At 52.8% G+C, this 20,482-nt stretch overlaps 3 protein-coding genes across 6 annotated transcripts in view; all 3 read right to left on the bottom strand.

Moving 5' to 3' along the window:
• Positions 1 to 20,482, bottom strand: part of MAFG (MAF bZIP transcription factor G) — a 31,702-nt gene that overhangs the window by 2,262 nt on the left and 8,958 nt on the right. Inside the window, exon 2 of one of the 4 annotated variants that reach the window (XM_068654592.1) lies at positions 3,807 to 3,883. The gene's annotated coding sequence lies outside the window, so the exon portion shown is untranslated. Of the gene's footprint in view, positions 1 to 5; positions 3,450 to 3,487; positions 3,570 to 3,806; positions 3,983 to 20,482 lie in introns of those variants that run through there. The other 3 variants (XM_068654591.1, XM_068654594.1, XM_068654596.1) reach the window with 3 other exon arrangements.
• PYCR1 (pyrroline-5-carboxylate reductase 1) lies at positions 4,582 to 10,183 on the bottom strand. The gene is made up of 7 exons (XM_068654583.1): positions 9,708 to 10,183; positions 9,545 to 9,615; positions 9,283 to 9,462; positions 8,382 to 8,603; positions 7,802 to 7,894; positions 7,237 to 7,400; positions 4,582 to 7,123 (listed from the first exon to the last, which is right to left on the bottom strand). The coding sequence occupies exons 1-7, from the start codon at positions 9,772 to 9,774 to the stop codon at positions 6,964 to 6,966; spliced, it is 957 nt and encodes a 318-aa protein (XP_068510684.1). The 5' UTR covers positions 9,775 to 10,183; the 3' UTR covers positions 4,582 to 6,963.
• On the bottom strand, positions 13,207 to 17,335 carry MYADML2 (myeloid associated differentiation marker like 2). The gene is made up of 4 exons (XM_068654584.1): positions 17,234 to 17,335; positions 16,231 to 16,371; positions 15,550 to 16,149; positions 13,207 to 15,455 (listed from the first exon to the last, which is right to left on the bottom strand). Exon 4 carries the CDS (start codon positions 15,429 to 15,431, stop codon positions 14,523 to 14,525), a length of 909 nt encoding a protein of 302 aa, XP_068510685.1. The 5' UTR covers positions 15,432 to 15,455; positions 15,550 to 16,149; positions 16,231 to 16,371; positions 17,234 to 17,335; the 3' UTR covers positions 13,207 to 14,522.

Below are 20,482 nucleotides of genomic sequence, written 5' to 3' on the forward strand. Positions count from 1 at the left end.
TGCACCTCCCTGGGCACAGAACACCATTACTGCGGTCGCTCCTCTCCAACCTTTCTCTGCTTCCCAGCAAAGCCACCACACATAGATTAAAGTCAAAGACCTGCAACCCGACACTGCCGCACAAGCAAGCATGTGGGCACGCTGGGACGCCATCACAAGGTTGTGCTGACACCCCAGCAGCCCCCACCTCTCCCAGTCACCCAAAGCTGACCCCCAGCTGCAGGTCTTTTCTGTAAGGAAGTCCCTATCAGTCTGTGGCAAGGTCAGGACAGCACCACCGTCTCCCTCCCTTATCTTCAGAGCCATGTTACACTCACAATAGAACAACGATTAAGGGAGACCAAACCCAGAGGAGAGCAGACTCCTTCACTGCCAGGGAAGGTGGGATTTCAGAACGGGAACGAGCAACTCACAAGCTTGTTTTTATACTGAATCATATCGGAGCTCCTGTTTCTGTCCCCACATACCTCCTCCTCTCAGGCTTTAGTTCAGAATGCTACTGCACCACCCAGTGAATTGAACCCCCAGATATCACTCGACAATCGTGTCTCAAACAATCTGGAGCTGAGGGCGTCCTTAAGCAAGGCAAGCATTCTTGTACAAGTGCAATCCACAAGCACCTTTGTACCTTCAGTCCCAGTCAACGGCAATTTAGTTCGCTACTATTTTGGTTGCTCGATTTAAAGGCTAGAGTTATTGCCAAGAACAAGCCAAGGCGTACAAGTCAGCAAATATGAACTTGTGCTCTTCTAGCAGCTGTGGCTCAGGCTCCCCACAGTGCATCTACTGCCTGTTAGAGGTGAGCGGGTTCAGCATTCTCTAGGACACCTAGCAGAGAAGTAAAATTCAGATGTTCCCGAAGACTCGAGCCTGCCAGCAGGCAGGCTATTTATACCCAGAGGACAATGTTCCTTGCAATGAGATGTCCGCTACAACCTGACAGTGCTAGTGTAAAAGGGTCACTTTGCCAGCCAAAGCAGGCAGCTGCACCAAAGCAGGCAAACAGAGGATGGATCACACACAAGATACTGCCTTCTGAAGATCAGTTCTTCACTTTCCCATACCATTCTATTTTTTTCCCCTCTGTTCCCCCCGGCAAACAAAATGCCCACCGGGGAAAGGAGCAGAAGGAAGGGAATCACTGGAGAGGCTAAAAATATAACCACTTCAGCACCTCTCTGCACTGCTCTCTGGTGAGCACAGGGGACCAAGGGCAGCTACAGTCAATGGTGCTGCAGAAATTTGTTTGCCTTGCAGTGCTAAACAATTCTCAGCTGTCTGGCAAATGCTCAGACTTCCTTCATTATAGCAGAGCTGAAAAAACAAACAAGGCAACAACCGTGCTGCACCAGGCAGGGCACAGGGAAGAGAGCTTCTTGGGGCAGGCTGCAGGATCAGGAGAGATGCTCACACAGTCTAGACCCTACAAAGTCAATGACTTACTCCATCCTTTGCATTACGATTTCCGTTAAATCTATATAAACCCACAAATGGAATTGCTAAAGAATGGACTAACCTGTGGGAGGAAATCGGATGTTCAAGTTTACAGCCAAATCTGCTCAGCAAAACCCTTTACTGGGAGAATTCAGAGGTCTCTCAAGCACTAGAACTCCTATCTACATCATATAGCTAAAGGTGATGAAGTGACTTTTTCAAGGCTGCCAAGAGGAGTAACTTCAACAAACCTCACTGCAACCTCCCAAACCCACAGCCAAACCACTTTCAGACCTGAGAGCTGCTGTGAGGAAAGTCAGTGCAGATGCGAACCCAAAGGGTCTGTAGCTGAGAGACAACAGCTGGGGTCACCCCGCAGACTGCGACAGCCCCAAAAGCTGAGATGGGGTCAAGAGAGCTATCAGAAATCAGACAAAAGAAGAGACTGGTTCCAGCCCCCTTGCAACAGGGAATTAACTTTCTTGAATTGAGTATTTTTACCCAGAGGAACAGAACTCGGCCAGGCCTTGTTCTCAGAGCAGCCTCCACTCTGTAACAAGGCCATGCCTGAAAGCACCTGGCGATTTCACCTCCCCTTTATCCCACAGCCCCCTTTCCAGAAGGACCAAAACAGAGATGCAGCCACACACAAGCCTGCCAAACAGAATGGGAAGAACGGCCTGGGAACTAGCTGGTGGCTGTCTTCTGGTCACGTTTAAAGGACTGGAGATGGGGCTATCTGGCAGCTGGCCCATAGGACACACAGAGAGCTGGCGCTGAGACAGACCAAACTTGGTTCAACTCTCCAGACTGCTGATTTCTCAGCATTTGATAGCTTCCCAAAGAAAGATCGCACTGAAAAGAGCCAAATGTGATGACTGCAGTGAAGAAAATGCAGCCTCAACACATTTCCCGAGAGCTCTAAAGGCCTGAACTCAGCACAAGTGCAGCCAATTCTTTCCTCAGCTTGAAAGCACCACAAGAGAGCTGACAGCACCGCGCATGATTCAACGCAGGCCCCATTCTCCACATTCCTGATCGCAGAACCGTGCCACGAGCCCAGTGTAAACACGGTGACGTCAGGCGCAGGCTGGCCGGGACGGCGCCGGGAGGGAGGCCGGGAGGGAGGTCGGGAGGGAGGCCCATCTGCAGGGACGTGGGGGCAAAGCGAGGGGCCGAGCTCCTCCGCAGCCCCCGCTGCGCAGCACGCACAGAGGCGGTTTTGCTGCCAGCTGTTGGGCACACAGAGAACGCTCTCCCCCAGTGTGGATTTCACATTCTGTTTGTTTGGTTTTTGTGCAGATCAGTTCGCGCGGTCCTGCCAGGACTCCGAACAGATCAGGCAGTTTCCCCCATTACACCTGACGCCAGGACAGCGCCTCTGCTGCGCGTCCCCACTTCTCCCTCGGGAGTCCCCGGTGAACTCGTGTCCAGCCCAGAGCACTTCCCCAGCAATTCTTCGCTCGAGGAATCTGCCCACGGAGCCGGCTCTGGCGGTGCTGTCACAGATAACGGCAACAGCCAGCGCCCCGAGAGCCCGTCCAGCCTCCCGGGAGCGCCTTCCTTCCCCCACGCGGTTCAAACGGCCCCATCCTGGAGGCGGCCCCGTCCGCGAGCTGCAGGACCCACCCCGCGCACCGGGACCCGAACAGCAGCGTGGAGCGAAGCCCCCCCCCGGTCGGGGCTCCCGCCCTGCTCCGCAGCCCGGCGGCGGGCTCGCCTCCCGCTCCCGACGTTGGGCGTTCGCTCCGCTCGGGGCCAGCCCCGGGCCGCTCCCGGCGCCTGCCGGGACCACGGGGACTGCCCGGGGCGGCGAGCCCGCGGCCCGGCACCGGGCAGGGGCCTCAGCCCCACGGCCGCGAGCTCCCTCCTGGGCGTCCCGGGAGGGCCTCGGCGGGGCGGGGAACGAGCCCCGGGGCCGGCCCGCGGGCGCCTCGTCCCGGAGCGGCGGAACCGAGGAGCCGCCGGGAAGAGCCGCCCGACGGCCCCGTCCCCGGGAACGCTCCCGCCCGCGGGACGCGGAGGGGCGGGGGAGGCGGCAGGGACCGTGCACCTGTTGCCCGGCCGCCGGGGGGCACCGGGCAGGGCAGGGCCGCGCCGCGACACGGGCGGCGCCGGGCGGCCGCCGAGCCCCCGCCATGAGTCAGCGGCGGGGACCCCGCGCGGCGCCCGCCGGCCCCGCCCGCGCCGGCGCCCCCCGGCCCCCCCCCCGGCCCCGGGCGGCGGCGCCCGCCCCGCCCCGCCCCCGGGGACCGGCCCCGCCGCCCCGCCCCGCCCGGTGCCGGGGCCGCGCCCGCGCCGCGCCTCCCGCGGCCGCCGCCGCCGCCGCCTCCGCCTCCGCCCGCCGCGCGGCCCGCGCCGCCCGCGCCCACCTCGCGACGGAGCCGGCGGGGGCCGGGGCCGGGCCGGGCGGAGAGGCCGCGCTGCAGGGACCGGGACCGGGACGCCGCTCGCCGCCGCCGTCCGCCGCCGCGTCACGTGATGTTTGGGTCACGTGGCTCCATTCATGAAGCGCCCGGCGCAACCGCCCCGCGCCTTAAGGGGGCCGCGCGCTGCCGGCACAGGCGGCGGGGACAGGGGCGGGGCCGGGCCGGGGCCGCGCCTTCGGGGGGGGGGGGAGGGGGGGGAGGGGCACGCCCCGCACCGGGGCCCCGCGGGCGGATCGCGGTCGCGCCGCGGGTCCGCGCCGGACACCCCCAGCCGCAGCACCGAGGGGCAGCGCGGCTCCAGCGGCGGCCCCGACCGGAAAGCCCCCGGGCCCTGACGGGGAGGGGGCGGGCGGGGGGCGCAGCTCGGCAGCGGGGCTCGGGGCTCGGCCCGGCGCCGCCCGTCCCGCAGAGCCCCGCGCTGGGCACCCGCAGCCCCCGCCCGGCTCCAAGCGAACGGCGCGGGCAGCGGCAGAGCCCCGCTGAGCCGCCGGGTCAGGGCGGGCGGACACGGGGTAGCGCCCGAAGCCCTCGGGGTGGGGACTGCAGCCGGACGCCTCCCTCCCTCCCTCCCTCCCGAACACAACCCGGTGGCGCGGGGCCCCCAGCAGTGAGGGCGGCAGGCCGGGCGCTCCCCACAGCCGGCACAGCGAGGGCCCGGGGGCTGCTCTGGGAGGCAGGAGCCGTACCCGCTCCCAGCAGCCGGCACCAGGCACAGACCTCTGTCAGAGAAACAGTTTATTATGTAAAGAGCGAGGAGGAGTGGCTATCATGCCTACAGCATCACGCCCTGCTACCAGCCTAACACTAGGAACAATCAGCACGAGCACCTTTGACAGCTTCTGCACTGGTCAGTAAATGCATTTCCCGCATCCCCTAAATGCACGGGATTCCTCCGGAGACAGCCCACCTCAAGGGTCTTCCTTGTACCAGTCCTCCCTCAGTGTACCTCAAGGTAGAACATGGCATAACGCATTTATCCACCCAAATCCATTCTGTCCCATCCAGTTTGCTGCTCCCCCTGCAGCCCAGTAAAAATGACAAGGGCAGCACACACATTTTGTGCAGTTTTATGGCTTGAGACAGGACTCAGGCTCAGGGAGACGAGTAAAGGCAGAGAAAACATGAAGGGAAGTTAGCTATAAAGAAACCACATAAAGCAGCAGATGCTAACTCTTTAGGGCTGTTACGGGGATGAATGCCAGAACCGTGCCTGAAGGTTAACTGCCTTTCCAAGTGACTGTCTGTCATCCATCATCTGTCTGATCAGCATTGGTCCCTTGTGCTTTGAGGCTACAACCACACATCCCTCTCCCTGTGGGTCCAGAGAAGAGAGCTGCTGTGTTGACCCCAGCTGCCCCCAGCCCATCACACCACCAGCTCGCGCCTGGCCTGGTGCTCAGGGCTGTGCCAGCACCAGGAAGGACTGAGTAAGGCCTCCCTCTCTGCTTTCTACAGCTGCAACGCTGGCCAGATTCCTTCCCTCGCAAATACTAGAATTTGGCCAGCAGAAGGAACCACTGCTTCTAGACCCCATACTTCTGTTTTTTTTGCTCATGAATTTAAGTTAGACTTGGGAAATTCTTCACACTGGAACAGCAAGTCTTACTCCTCTGCAAAAGCATAGTCAGCTGGATGTATTTCACCAAGCAAGTCCTTATTGCCAGATAGGTATGAGGCACTCATGTCCCACCTTGACCACTTTTGCGTCAAGCAGGGACTGACTTTCCTCCTGGGTCTCATGCAAGATGAGTTAGGTGAGATGGGACAACATCTGAGCCGCAAGCTAGGCCAGGTGACTCAGTGTTTCCCTTTGGTCTTGTATCCTAAAGAAGTAGGAATGCAAATGCGTGAGGCACCCCCCAACGCATTTCTAGGCATTTCCCCATTTTAGCCATTAGCAACATGACACCTTCAAAGAAACAATGGTAAAAGAAAAGACATAATTGTGCCAACATAAAGTGAGTCTGAGGACTTCTATGCTGGAATTCAGCAGCCCAGGAGCTCTACTGGGAAAAGGGCTGTCTGGAAGGGACAATCAGCTCATTGCAACACTGATGGATTGCACAAGCTTAAGCAGTGTTAATAAGCATCAACACTACAGTCTGAGAAGGAGGTACAGCCTGAAGCAAAGAAAGGTGCTGAGAAGAGTCCTGACATCAACAGGTAGCCCAGCCCCCAGGTACCAAACCCTGCTCAAGCCTAGGGGAACATACACAAAGTTTTCTCTGTAGGAGGGTGTCCTGCAGCTTTGCTCCCTGCTGCTTCAGGAGCAGTGCAAAGAGCAGAGCATCAGGGAGCACAGTGGAATCAGAACACATATATGGGTATGTGGGAGCAGATCCTGGCCATGGAGAGGGAAGGGAATACGGAGCAATCACTACTCCTCTACCTGCCTAATCCATCAAGCAAGGCTAGCAGCAAAGGAAGGACAGCAAGAGCAGTTCGTAGTTCCTCAAACCACATGGAGTGGGAAAAAAACTGGTAAACAGCAAAGAAAGAAATGGAGTGTGGCCCAGGGGTTCATACCATCACTTTGTCAAAGTCAAGGCTGATGGGAAATGCAGAAGATGCACTTTTGTACCTTGTAAGAGGTACGTTAGAGCCCAGCCTCTAACATAGCACACAGAATTGTATTTTTGTGGCAGTACCTGCTTTAGCTAATACAGACAGCAACAAGACACAAGCTCTGACAGCAGATGCAAGATGGGTTAAGTGGGATCCAAGCCTGATTCAAACCTTTGATATCAAAGAGCATTTGGAGACTTCTTAAAAAACCTATTAGAAACCATTTCTGCATGGGACACAAACACTGCCTGAGTTCTGGAATCATTCAAGGCTTCTGGTCAAATGATGCCCTTGATAAACTCTGATGATGGTATCACACCTGCCCACTGGAGAACAGCAATGCTAGGGACAGTTGGCACAAACTCCTCTAGAGGTTACAGACCCTTTTCTACAGCTCTGCACTGTCCCACAGCTGCTGCAAGCCAAGAGCCAGGTATGGAGGACACCAACATTCAGAGTAAGCATTTTCCTTAGACAAGAAAGAAAGGGCATGGAGGAGACTGATGTTCAGCAAAGCCAGACTACAGCAGTCTGTTCAGTTCTTCTTGCTGCTGGGGCTCTTATTGGTAAACAGACTGACTTTGCTGGCAGATGCCAAAGACAGAGAAGGAGACTCCAGTTTCACCTTATCCAACAGAGTCTTCTTTATGGCTGCTGGGGAGATCTTCTCTTGGTCTGCCAAATGCTGCAGCTCCCTGCAGAGGGGTAGTGGGAGAGAGAGAGAGAGAGAGAGAGAGACATAGCAAGAGGAAGAAGCAGGGTTTGGGAGGGAAAGTTTGCAGGCTCTTTAGGACTTTGTGTTGCCCACCTTGTCCGGATGCAAGAAGCCTCCACAGCATTGATCAGGAGTGAGCGAAAGCCACCACTCTCTAGGAAGTGCAGGGCATGGATGGTGGCTCCCCCCGGCGAGCAGACGTTGTCCTTCAGCTGACCCGGGTGCTGTTCAGATTCTAACAGCATTTTGGCAGCACCCTGTAGTGAGGAAGAGAAGACAGCTACCAGAACTCTGACCGAGGAAACCCACTGTCAAATACTCCTGTTCTCTGCTGCACAGAGCAGCACCTAAACACACACAGCAGGCAAAACTTGTCTGCCTGAGAACTATTAGCATGCTGCCAAAACACTTTTCAGAGATGAAAAAGCCTGCACAGGAGTGATGGTTCCCCAGGCCTAGGCTCCCACACCACCATCAGTGCCAGAAGATTGCTGCAGATGCTTCTTATGTCCCCTCGCTGAGAACGTGTGTGCATTCAAACCAAACATATTTTAAAGTAGATTCAGTAAGGACTGAGATCTTTTTAAACCATGATGTGCAGAATTCCCTGCACAGAGTGGGCACAAACTCAAGTGCATTTCAGAGAAGAAACACTGACCAGTAAAGCCTGGGCTCCAAGCCGGACAGCCAGCCTGCGGGGAAGTCCCATTTTCACACCTCCATCTGCCAGAGCATCCAGGGCAGTGAATGCCTGAGATGAGAAACAATCAGAAAGTGACTGAAACGCTTTATTCAAATACTAATATTCTTATGGAGGACAGAATCCAGGGATCCAGGATCACATTGTGACTCCTGTCACTTACAAAGACTTGACAGAAGTCAGACCCTTTACTGTACTGATGCCATGCCAGGCTTCCCTCCCACTAGTTACAGCCGAGCTATGGGGGGAATGGGAAAAATTTAGCTTCTAGGTCATACTAACAAGAGGCCCAGGTTTTGCAACATGGACATGCGAACACTGCACACTGACCACGGACTTCAGACTCATCCAACTGGTAATGGAATTTTGTTGTTGACCTATGCTGGTTATAAACCAGATACCTGGATTACATGTCCCATCACGAACGTGAGTAATGAGAAAAACAAGAAACCACATGCTGAAGTTGCACGGATTTTCACTGCATGCAAAGTCCGCCGTTCTCCCCTAGATTTTTACAAGTTGAGGAAGCAGCACATACATACGCAGGGCCGCTGCCACTGAGCCCCGTTACAGCATCTATCAGGTCCTCTTCCACTTCCGTGCAGAAGCCCACACTGGCCATCAGCTGTTCCAAGAGCTTCCCATCCTCCACGTCCGCATGAGTCCCAGTGGCATAGACCGTAGCACCTTCCCGGACAATCACAGGGGTGTTCGTCATGCACCTGATTACTTTAGGGGTGGGGCAGAAGGCCGAGAGTTTCTTAGGACAGAAAATTATTGAAGAGAGAGAAAGAAGAAGGAGAAAGAAAAAACTTTAGTGTATATCTGGCATACCACATAGGCTGTCTAGGAAAGGGCTCCCAAGGGGCAAGAGCAATCCAAGCAGAGGAGCGGACAGACTCCTGTATCCCAAATCCCCTGCTTTTAGCCAAAGCAGGCAAAACTTGAAAGGGAAGTTTTTTGTATCACCAGCAAATAGAAAGCTGAGCAAAGCTACTGTTGGGAACAATATCCTGAACACCTCCCACATCAACTCACAAGTCTCCAAAACAGCTCCTGCAGACACTTAGCAGAAAGTCTGCAGAAATTCAGGGGAGATGACCCACCTCTGTTGAGAGAAAAAAGATCTGATAGCATTACACACGATAAAAGAGCTGGCACAAAAACTACTACAGATTATTTTGATGCGGGCAGGCAGAGGGGGCCCAAAGCGACCAGGAGGGTGCAGTATAAACACGTTACTACCGGGAATCGCAAGCAGCGCCAGCCCTTTGCAGCAGCTGCTGGAAGATGACAGCAGGACAGGCTCGAGGCCATCTCCAGCATGATCCTGCCCTACCAGCTTTGACTCCCAGGGTGGCCGTCGCAGCACGGGGCCAGGGGACACGGGCCCGGCGGTGGCTGGGCGCCAGGAGGGCCCTGCCCGCGGCTCCCCTCACCTTCTCGATGGAGCTGATGGTGACGCCGGCAGCGCAGGAGACCACGATGTGGCGCGCCTCGATGTCGGGGCCCACCTCGTCCAGGATGAAGGGGATGATGGGGGGCTTGACGGCCAGGAAGAGGACGTCGCTGCTCTTCACCGTGTCCTTGTTGCTCACCGTGAAGTTCACGCCCATTTTCTGCAGCGGTCGGGGACAAACGGGAGGGCTGTGGGCCGGGGCTGCTCACCCACCGGGCTCCCCGCCGCGCCCCCGCACTCACCCGCAGCCCGCTCACGGTGGGCAGCTCGGTGTCCGGGGAGCTCGCCGTGATCTTGTGCGCAGCCAGGACCCCTGCGGACGGCACCGGGCGGCACCGCGTCAGCCGGGACGGGACCGGACCGGCCGGGACGCGCCGCCCGCCTCGCCCGCGCCCCGCCACCCACCTGCGGCCGTGAAGCCCCTGGCCAAGGCGAAGGCGAGCTGCCCAGCCCCGATGAACCCCACGCTCATGGTGCGGAGCGGAGCGGAGCGGGTCAGAGCCGGTCGGGTCCGTGCGGGGCGGGCTGGGCCGGGTCCCACCTGCGGCCACGCCGCCGTCCACGTGGCCCCGCGCGGCGCGGGCGGGAGATGACGCGGCGCGGGGGGCGGGGCGGCGGCGCGCAGCGAATGGGAGCGCTGCAGGGCGGGGCCGCGCCGCGCCTCCGCCTCTCAGCGGCGAGGGGCGGGGCCTCGGGCTGAGCCCCCGCCAGCGATTGGCGCAACCCGCGCCGGGCCTTGCATCATTCGCCGCCGACGGGGGCCGCGCGGGGCCAGCCGCGGCCGCTCGCCACGCGCCGCGAGGCGGAGCTCTCGGCACGCCCGAGCCGCGGCCGCCGCCCGCCGCCTTCTGGAAGCTTCGGGCGCCGCCCTGCGCCGGGGCGGCCGCGGCGGGGCCGGGACCGGGGGGCCGCGGGGCCCGGCGCCGCACCGCGGAGGGGGCCCCCGGCCGGCCGGCACCGCGCTCGCCCGGGGCCGGGGCGGCTCCCGGGGGGGCTCCCGGGGCCTCCGCGCCTCGACCCGCGGCGCCGGAGCGGGGCGATCGCGGCGCGTGCCCGCGGCGCGGCCCCGGGGCCTCGGCGGCTCCGCCCCCCCCCGGGCCTGGCCGCCCGCCGCCAGCCGCAGAGCGGGGCCGGGGCCGCCCGCGGCCTCCTGCGGGCCCGGGGCCGGCGGGGAGGGCCCGGCTCCAAGGGGCCGCTTCCAGCTGCCGATTCCAGACATTCCTCGGATGCTTCCGCGCCTTTGTCTGAGGCCGCGCTGGGATCTCGCCGTGCGCGGCGGTTTCTCTGGGCGTGTGGCGCGGCCCAGGAATCCCGCGGGCGGGGGCGCGGGGCAGGGGGCGCAGCAGGTGTGAGGAAGGAGCCCCCCGACCCCCGCCTGCTGCTGGGCTTTGTTGTTGTTGTTTTCTTTCTCCTCTCCCGCGTCTGCTCTTTGACGCCCCTTTTATCCCCTTGCCCTTTTCTCCCTCCTTCTCCCTGGCTAGCCCTAGGTCGGGCGGTGGGTGGCCAGGAAGGGAGCTGAGGAACTGGTTCTGCCTCGCCGAGCAGCAGCCCCGCGGGTTTTTCCTTTTCTTGCCCGTACAGGTCCGTGTTGTGCTGGGGAATGACTCACGCAGCCTTTGATTCTAGAGTGGCGGTTTTCTCACTTTCTTCAGGTTACCTATAGATTTCCTGAATAAAAAGATTTTCCTACACTTGAACCAGGATGGAAATTTTTATAACCCAGCGACCAGAGAAGTTCCGTTAGCACAGCTGATAGATACCTGCATCGAGCGCCTCAGCTATCAGCGAGGAAGTCGCTTGGGTGCTCAGAACAAAGGCTGGCTTCATCTCATCTGTGGCAGGAGCTTGTGCTTCAGAGAAACAGCCCTGTGCTGTGGGCTCACCCAGAGGAAAGGTCCATAGCAATGGCCTGCGAGGAGACCAAGGCGTTGTGAAATACGTCACTAGGCAGTGTTTTTCTTCCTCAGTGTAATCTTACCACACCGATTTTTTTTTTCTTTCCTTCTTTGGCTTTTTACTATTTCCTTTATTGACAAAAATAAAGTCCGTGTTTCTCCTGTGGGCAAATGTTCCTGAATGCTGTCTTTTTGGGATACTAAATCCTAGTCGCCTCCATTGAGGTGGTGGTGAGAATACTAAAGATTCAGATCTTACTTTTTATTTCATTTTTTTTAAATACATGCTTCTATGACCTGTGTAGGCTATCTGCAAGCATAAATCCCTAGTTCTAAACAAGCACATGTGCGTTCTGACGTAAGCTTAACAAAAAACTTTGAGAATCATTGATCTTATTTTGCTTTGCAGCAGAATACAAGTTACTTGATCATAATTTACTAATTAAGGAGAAAAATGAGCTCTGGAAACAAAAGGCTTTTTAATTAATTGGATCATAATAGGGTTGGTTGTTAAAATCATATTAAGCAGATATTGGATGTTCTCTGTCCTAGATTGGGTAATCTCATAGTTTCCAATGGTTAGAGGGTGTTTTAACCACTAAAGCATGAGGTTTTCATTTTTTTTCCCCTAAAAGAGTGGATTGTTGTCCACACAATCTTTATTTTTTTTGCCATTTTGACCATGCTAACATTTTTTGCTCAGTCTTTGGCTGGCAGATGAGAAAGCTAAATCTGAACACACTGTTCTTGGCAATGACTATTCTTTCCACTCCTCCAGTCAGTGGTATCATGATTTCCATGTTAAATTCTATTTCCTCCTTGCTGTTGAGACACTAAATTTTACCCCAATTGTTTCCCAGTTGCCTGTTTCTCTTGGGCCTTGCTTTATGCCCCTGGCATTGTATAAATTGCATGAACTTGTGCCATTAGCAGATTTTTAATCATACTCCTGCTAATTGCTTGGTGCAAAATCTTCACAGCAAGAAGCAAGCAAAATACATAGCTGAAAAAAGGTGTTAACCAGCTGAGGAGCTTGGCAGCATCACCTCCAAGGTAAACAGCCCCTGCTGGGCACCTGTCACTGACATCCCTCGCCCTGGTTTCCACCAGCTCCTTGTAGCCATGATGGAGCCTACAGGAAGATGCTTTCTTAAAACAGTGAATATATATATATATATTTTCCCCTTCAGGTTAAAATTTTATAACAGAAACCAGGATGGTTTACTGTCACCTTATTTTTTTTTCCACTCTGGAATAACAAAAGCTAAATAATTTCCAAGCATTACACAGCTGAATTTGTCCAGGTTGTCAAGTTTAAAAAAATACATCATAAATGCTCTAGATTCTTCTTGTATGCAGTAACTCTATTTGTACATTGCCTGCTTTAATACAAATAATTTATTTTCCAAATGTAGTATTTCTTGTTTGTACAATGTCTTAGATTATCTGGTTTGCAAAATAAATAAATAAATAAAGCTCCCTAATGTCCTTTCTTATACCTATACTAGGTAGTCTTAACTCATGCCCTGGAAGAAGCTGGCCAGCCTCTTGCTGGGCCATTATTTTTGAAATTTCCTGCCCTTAAGGGGAATTTGTGCAAGAGAAAAATCCCTTGGAAGGCTGTTTAGTGCACTCCCTTTATGATGGATACTGATTCTTGTCCTGTTTCATGGACTAATAGTTCCCAGTTCTAAGTGCTGGTTCCTACTCAGAGTAGCAGAATTGTCCAGTGCAATCTGTCCCAACATATATTTTTTCCTTTGCTTTTCAAACCCCGTACGAACAACAATGAAAAATGCATTTCCTTCCTTTTTCCTGAGTGAGTCTGCTACAAAGAATGTCAGTCAGAGGTCTTGGCGGTCTTGTCCATACGCTTTTTTAGGGCTGCATTCAGGCTTCATACATCAAAATAAATTGAACTGTGCTTTCTGGCAGAAAGCAGAAGGGATATGCCTGGTGAAATAACAGCTGTGCAGAGAGCAACATGAACGTACACAAACCTCTGGAGATGTAGTACGCAAGTCTGCCATTCAGCTTTATTTTAATTTGGTTAAAAATAAATCCTTCTTCTGACAGTCAGCTACTTCTAGATTTTAATCAAACCTATCTAGTCTGCGTGCCTTCAGCAGAAGTACTCAGACTGCTTTGGTTTCTTGCTGGATCAGAAATGAACAGTTCTTCTATTAAGCTTGAAATCTGAGCCATGCTATGTGAGACTTCAAAGTGGGTGTTTTGTGAGGGATGGGTCAGAGAAATGCAGCTGGTTGGTGACACAAAGAGTTCGGGAATCCTAGAACCTGATCTGGTCTGAGGCAGCACTCTGAATTTGTTACCATTATGTGCAAGGTTTTTTCCCCACAATTTTGGTCTTTTATGCAGAGCTGTGAGATCAATTCATCTTTGCATCCATTCCGCCCTGCCCTCCCCTCCCCCCCATATCTTTAATCTTCTAGGAAAAAAAATTACATCAGTGTAAAGAAACAGTGGCACATGAACTGAGACAAAGCACATGCCAAGATACCTTCTGGTCCTGCTCAAGTTCAGGTGTCTGATTATACAGTTATTTTGCAGTCTGGCTCTGTTCTGCACCCAGTTTCCTGGCAGTAGAACCCCAATTTCACAAATTTTCATTTCTGTAATGACCCAGTGTTTGCTAAATAAGAATATCCCATGCTTCCTACCAAGGCGCATGCTTGAGGATATTCTTTTTTGGTGCTGGAGAGAAAAGGGAGAGGGAGATGACTGGTAACCTTCAAAATAATACTACAGCTATGTTCTTCTCAGAAACATCCTGACTGGAATTTCCCACACTTGTAAGCATTTCATGTCTCACCACATAGCCCAGACTAACCCAAACTTTGAAGGATTGTTTTTCATCTCCACAACTGGTGTTCCTTGATGCAGCCTTTAACTTTCCCACTTCCTGGGTAGTCACTTGATTATAGTTAAGTGTTGGTAACAGTTTCAAAATCCTTGGTATCTTTCCTAATATTTGGCTCAGTAATCCAGTAGCCTACAGACCTGCTATTGCAGCAAGCATTTTTGCCTTCTGGAGATGAAAGGCCATTTTGCATACTTTGAACCACAGAATTTCTTTGCTCTGGCACCAGGAGGTCGAAGCAGATGCTGAATGACAGGGAGGTGGGCAGCCGACCCACCATGGGCTGCTGACTTGCTGCTCCAGTCAGTCTTAACCTTGAAGTCTGGTTTGTGGCTCTCTCTGGTGCACCCGGGCAGTGCCTGCCTGTGCTGCATCCCGTCTCCTGCCGCTTCCCTCACTGCTGCTGTTGGAGCCAGGATGACCTCGCGGAGGCAGACCCAGACTTCAGAGGTGGGAGACGAAGCGGATGCGCTGGGAGTAGGCCAGGTCCACGACGTAGAGCAGCAAGTTGACATAGGTGAAGATGGCGATCACCAGCTGGCTGTCCCACGGGCACCTGCCCCTGGCGCAGAGGCCGGGGCGCTGTGGGGAGCCGTACTTACTGTCGAAGCAGAACACCGGCCAGATGACAGCCGCACTCACATACAGCAGGACGGCCCCAAAGGTGTAGACAACCACAGAGCGCTCGAAGGGAAACCAGAGCAAAGCGGTCTTACCTGTGACGCTGAAGGCGACCACCACCACTGTCACCACAAAGCAGAAGCTGTAGACAGCCACACACCACTGTGTCGCTACGTATTTGCTGTACTGGCTGTCGTTCACCAGCGCCCCAAAGATGATGCAGGCCACAAAGGCCTGAACGATTTTCAGAAGCCCAGAGACAGTGGCCATGTAACTGGTGACCTGTCCCGGTTTTGCCCTGGTCAGGAACACCTCCACGGCATACACAACGAACACGAGGCCGGCAAAGACGCTGGCTGCTATACGAAAGTCTCTCACCTCACAGCCGATAGGGTAACAGCCAAGCTGGACAAAATAGAGTGGGTAGATCACTGCTGCCGTGACGGACATGAGTGTGGCAAGCATGGCAAAAGCAGCAGTGAAGTTTCCCCAGGAAATGCTCAGGCAGCTGTGCAGATGCGTGAACTCGCAGGTTATGATGAAGACAGTGACGGCAAAACAGAAGGTCCAGACAAACATGCAGAAAGTGCCGTATGCTGCACTGAATCCCCCTTGGTGGGCAACCAGGCTGAATGTGGTGCATCCAAACATTATCTGCAGCAAACGAACTATTCCCACAGGGGACGTTACAGCAGCGGTGTTCAGATATGGCCCTCCTGTGTTCTCCATCATCTTTCCAGTCCAGCAGACAGTGCACTAAAAAAACCAAGAGCTTACTTTCAGGCTTTTGCTCCTTTGTCCTGAGTCACACCTGGGGCTGAGTCAGTGGGACAGCAGCTTGAATCCCTGCCTCATCTCTGCCGGTATCCGTAGGTGCTGTGTGTGACGCTGAATGTGCGTTTCTGGCAGCCTCTCAGCACAGACTTGCTGCTGCAGGGAGGTTACTGGCTGGCTCTGCCCACCGGCTGCATTCTCAGGGTGCCACGATCAGCTCGCTCTGCTTTCCCAGGTCTGAACGCTGCCCCTTATTCTGTCCTTTCACTGTCTCCTTTCCCACATGATGGCTGAAAGGATCACTTTCCCCCTGGAGGCTGACATTTATTCCATTTCAGTTCTGCAGCTGTAGCTCCCTGCTATGGCGTTTGCAGGAACCCAGGAGTATAAATAGAGGCTATATTAATAGTTCTGGAATGAGTCCTGCCCCTCTCAACTGCCGTGAGCCGGTGTTATTTAACACTGAAACTGTGAGGTCCATCAGGGGCTCCTGATTATCTTTGTGTTGCTCCTTTAGAAGCGTGTAGGTCACTTGTGCACTGCTGTCCTCCCCACAGCCACGCCACAAGGCTGTTGGAGGTGGGCTCTGATTCAGCAGTGGTGCAGAAACAGGGACACTGCCCCACAGACCCGGGGCTGCCTGAGAAGAGGCCCAAGCCTGAAGGCATCGTAAGCACTGTAAAAGGACATAGAGCAGAGGCTGTGATAAAAGCTGACTCACTTTGCTCCTTTTGATCTGGAGCAGTAATACATTTACCTGCTGTGAAAGGCCCTGCTGTGCTTTGAGCATTAGTGAGAGCATGCAGCTGTGAAGATTTTGATCGCCAGTCCTCGCTGTCTCCTTAAACTCTTCCCTGTCTCTGTTTTACTTCTATGGAAACCAGTTATTCTTGTATCTCTGAATGACAAAAACAAATGCAGTTGTTGACAAAAAATGGCTTTGATATCCTTGGCTTTGCTTTGGAACACAGATTTCAATGTATAGCGTCAAACCCTTCTTCCTATTGGATCAAAGCTTTCCCAGACAGCTGTTTGGTATATGCTTTTCCAGACTTGGTCGCTGCTCAAAGGTCTTTTAATTTTATCTTTAAAAGTTAAGTAAATTTTCTGCTGTAGTTTCAGAATGCAAAAAACACACCACAGAGAAAAGATTCCTCACAGACCTCACAGCAGCGTTGCTGTCTCCCCACCTGCAAACCAGCCCCTGCTGCACTGGTCCCAGGGTGGCACCAGCGTCCTCCTAGGAGCTCAGCAGGTGCAAGGAGTCAGCCCAAGTGTGGCCAGACCCAGCCCTAAGCAGGGAAACGTTCCTTAATGCTGCCAGGTAGTCATCAGATGTGCTGGTGAAGCCTGTAACTTCCTAGGGGTGGTGTTTGGTAACGGTGATAATTGCTTAATATCACTGTTTCGTATTCATATGTTGATGTGACAACATAAGACCCACCCACAAATCACCACACACAGCGCTAGATACCATAAAGTGATGACAAAAGAGACTACTCCAAACCGTCTTAGCATGCGGTTCTGGGGCAGCCTGGGTTTGCCCAGGTGAATGCTGCTGCCCCTTCTCGCATCGCCCTTCTGTGTGCTGGGACTGGGGGCTCATGTGGGCCAGCTCAAGGACCTCAGTGACTGAAAGCCCCTGGTCCCACTGGAAGAATGCCCCCTCTGAGCACTTGGCTGCCTGTGAAGTCTGCTGGCGGGCAGGACCCCCACCTGGGAGGCCACACTACAGCAATTCCTGCTGCTGGGAAGCTGACCTGTATATGAGCTTCCACACGGACAGCATAGGCTTTGGTGGTGATGCAGCACATCCAGCTTCCAACTGTTTGTTTCCACCCATCCACTCCCTTCCCTTGCTCTTATACATCTTGCTTACACAGCTGCTCTGTGAGCTCGATCAGGATACTCAGGTTTAAAAAAGAACAGCAGAAAATTTACACCTGACAGGGATTATTTTTAACCTGGATTAATCACTGGTCTGATTCACAATGCCAATGAGCATGCTTGTATCCATGCAGCAGTGGCTTTGATAAACAGCAGCCAGAACCAGGGGACTGTACAGGAACCAATTAAGCTGGTATTGCTGCTGAAAATCACTTGTGATCAAACTGTGTTTTAAGAAGAGACAAATTCTGACAGACGTAGGTTACAGCAGGATTGCTTACCATGAAAATTAGTCACTCCAGCAGTTTAGCATACTTACAGTCAGTAATTTGTAGGCTAGGGCTAACTTTATGGAACGATTTGCATGAGAACAGTATAGATTTTGTGGATGGTAAGGTAAAATGTGCTTACCTTCAACTTTTTCACTCCATCTTGTAACCTCACTGTCTTGTTGCAAAAATCTCTCCCGTTTTCCTTAAAAAGACTTCTGGTGATAAATGTAGAAACTCTGCATTCATTCTGGGGTGGAATTATCACAATTAACATAACAACAACCAGGAAATGCAGCAAGAAGGCCGAGGAGCTGCAGGCAAACAAACTGGCACTCTGAACCCTTGCCCTTCCTGACTCTCTGTGATGCTAATCCTTCACCTCCAGCAGAGGTTTTTCCAGGCTTTACTGACAGTGTTGCTGTCTGTATTGTGGCATGTCCTGTTAAATGGTCTGTGTTACAAGGCAAAGCTATTGCTGCTTTGGGTTCTCACCCATCCTGCTTTGCTGCCCCTGTGCAATTTCAGCACTCCATCAGTGATGCTCTGTTGCATCTAAACATCTGAAGTCACTCATCACTTTTCTTACGTCACAGAAGGAGCTCCTCTATGTCCTGCTTTTCTTCCCACCACTCCCTATTAAAGCATTTATCTGCAGCTGTACCGCACTGGCTATGTGGGGACAGTGAGGAAATGTTTACTCGGAGCAGAACTGGATGCGCTGCCCGGCTCCTGCTTCTGCAGGCAGTGGTGGCACTCCAGAGACCTCAGTGTTGTGAGGCAGATCTGGCAGAGGTCAATGGTGCCACTAACAAATAGTGGACAGGAGCAGTGCAGCTGGTGAACCACTGCCTTCAGCCAGAACATTCTGTTTGAACATGCAGGTCTGGCTTCTGAGGATTCCCAGGGCCTCCAGGTGCTGCCACCAGTCTGATTTCCTAGCATCTAACGGGTGTATTTCCAAAGCACTTCAGTTTTCTTTCCACTTTAGAAAGGTATAAACAAGTATCACATAGAAGGTACTGAAATAGAAACCCACAGCTTCTTGCACCTCATCATGGCAGCTTGCTGCACTGCTCCTTTGAGACCCTGCTGTGCTGAACAGGGAACGATTCTGCATGCTGTTGCAGGTTTTTTTGAAAGATCCAGGGCCAGTCATTTGCTGGTGAATGACATGGAAGCTTTGCAATTAAAATGAGTACTGAAAAGCACAAATGCCTGCACATCAGACTAGTGGTTCCTAAGTGGTAAATCACAACATCCTACAAAGTGAGAACTGATGAACCCAGAAGAAACCATGACTACTAAAACATCCAGACTTTTAGCCCAAATTCCACACCAAAGCTGTGCTGCCATGAGGTTGGAGCAGCAATGGCTAGCACAGAGAGCAAATCTTGATCAGCTGCACCACAGCTGCAACAGATACTGTGGAACTGAGGAAGGAATAGCAGTGGCGATGCTGTCCCACAGCTGCTACCACACTGTCGATGTGTTTTCACAGTAATGATGTTGCCTCTACATTGCTGGTCAAAGGAACGGGGCACCTTTCTCTATCACAGCCCTTCTGTACCCTTCTTCTCTCCAGTGCAGCACTTTCAGCATGCAGTTCCAGCCAGTAAGCCTGATAGATAATAATTGTCCGTGGTCTTCACCAGTGTTTTTGGTGTGCATTACTAGCTCAGGTCTGCTGTTCTCCGCAGTCAGGGATAAAGAGGGGCTCACTGCTTACCTGGATAAAAGTTAAGTTTCAATCAGCCTGCTGCAACACCTTTAGAGCCCCTGTGTATTAGCAGCCATTGCTGTAGTAAATAGTTATGGGCTCTGCCCTCCATCTTACGAATGAAACTTTTACGTGCCCAGTGTCTGAGTCTGGAAACTATAATCATGTAGTGCAAATAGACACCTCTGCTAACAAATTTTCATTTCTTAGTTGCCTTTTAATTTTGGATCAATCACATGATCCTGATAGAGATGACTTTTCAATGATGGGTGTCTAATAGAAAACATCTCATCTAGCCATAAGATCTGAGTACAAACACATGGTACTGAATTCTTCCAGTCTTACCCATTTTGACATTGGCTTCCACATAGCAAATGTCACCGGGGATGAACTTAGGAGTGTCAGAATCACAAAGGCTTGGAAAAATTATTTATTGCACAAGTACAAGAAGAAATATAGAACTGGAAATGACCACCTGTGTTACAGATTGCAGTTCCCAGCTACTGCTGGCAACCACTTAGTATATATTTTTTTTTCCTAATAAATCAGCCAAATTCCCCCTTAATAATATTTCTGAGGAATTTCTGCTTCCTGTTATATCTTTTGAAAGACTGTTGCAGAGCCATATTAAGCTAAATGAGATCACTGACCTCCAGGGATTTTTTTTCCTCTGCTCCCAAGAAAAATAGATGTCACTTATCTCCTCTGAACATTCTTAGCCTCTTAGAAATTAGCCTTTGATTTAATGCTTTAGTAATACAGGTAGTCAGCTCTGCAAAAAATATTGCAAACATAAGTAGTGGCATTTATACTTTACCTTTTCCTAGTAGAAGGACATTGATGGACAGAGACTAGGGCACTTGCCATATCTATAGATGCATTATCTTGTGTGTAGTCATTCTATGAACTGCTGAGGTAGTAGTTCAGCAGTTTCCCTTGATGCTCCCAACTGACAAACTAGTGCATAGCAGAAATTCTGGCTACTACTCAAGTACCAGCACTTTATACTGATTGACTTCACATGACTCCAGCCCTCAAAGGAATCCCATCTTCCCATATGCTTTTTCAAACATTCTCTGTACTGAAGAAGCCTCTCAACTTAGTGCCAAAAATATAGTCAGAACAATTTTACA

Source organism: Anas acuta, chromosome 18, assembly GCF_963932015.1.
Source record: "Anas acuta chromosome 18, bAnaAcu1.1, whole genome shotgun sequence".
Taxonomy (NCBI): domain Eukaryota; kingdom Metazoa; phylum Chordata; class Aves; order Anseriformes; family Anatidae; genus Anas; species Anas acuta.

Coding starts and splice junctions, on each gene's coding strand:
- PYCR1 (XM_068654583.1), bottom strand. CDS start 9,774: ATGAGCGTGGGGTTCATCGGGGCTGGGCAGCTCGCCTTCGCCTTGGCC. Junction 8,604..9,282: donor CCATCAGCTCCATCGAGAAG/GTGAGGGGAGCC, acceptor TTCTGTCCTAAG/AAACTCTCGGCCTTCTGCCC. Junction 7,895..8,381: donor GTGGCAGCGGCCCTGCGTAT/GTATGTGCTGCT, acceptor TTCTCATCTCAG/GCATTCACTGCCCTGGATGC.
- MYADML2 (XM_068654584.1), bottom strand. CDS start 15,431: ATGATGGAGAACACAGGAGGGCCATATCTGAACACCGCTGCTGTAACG.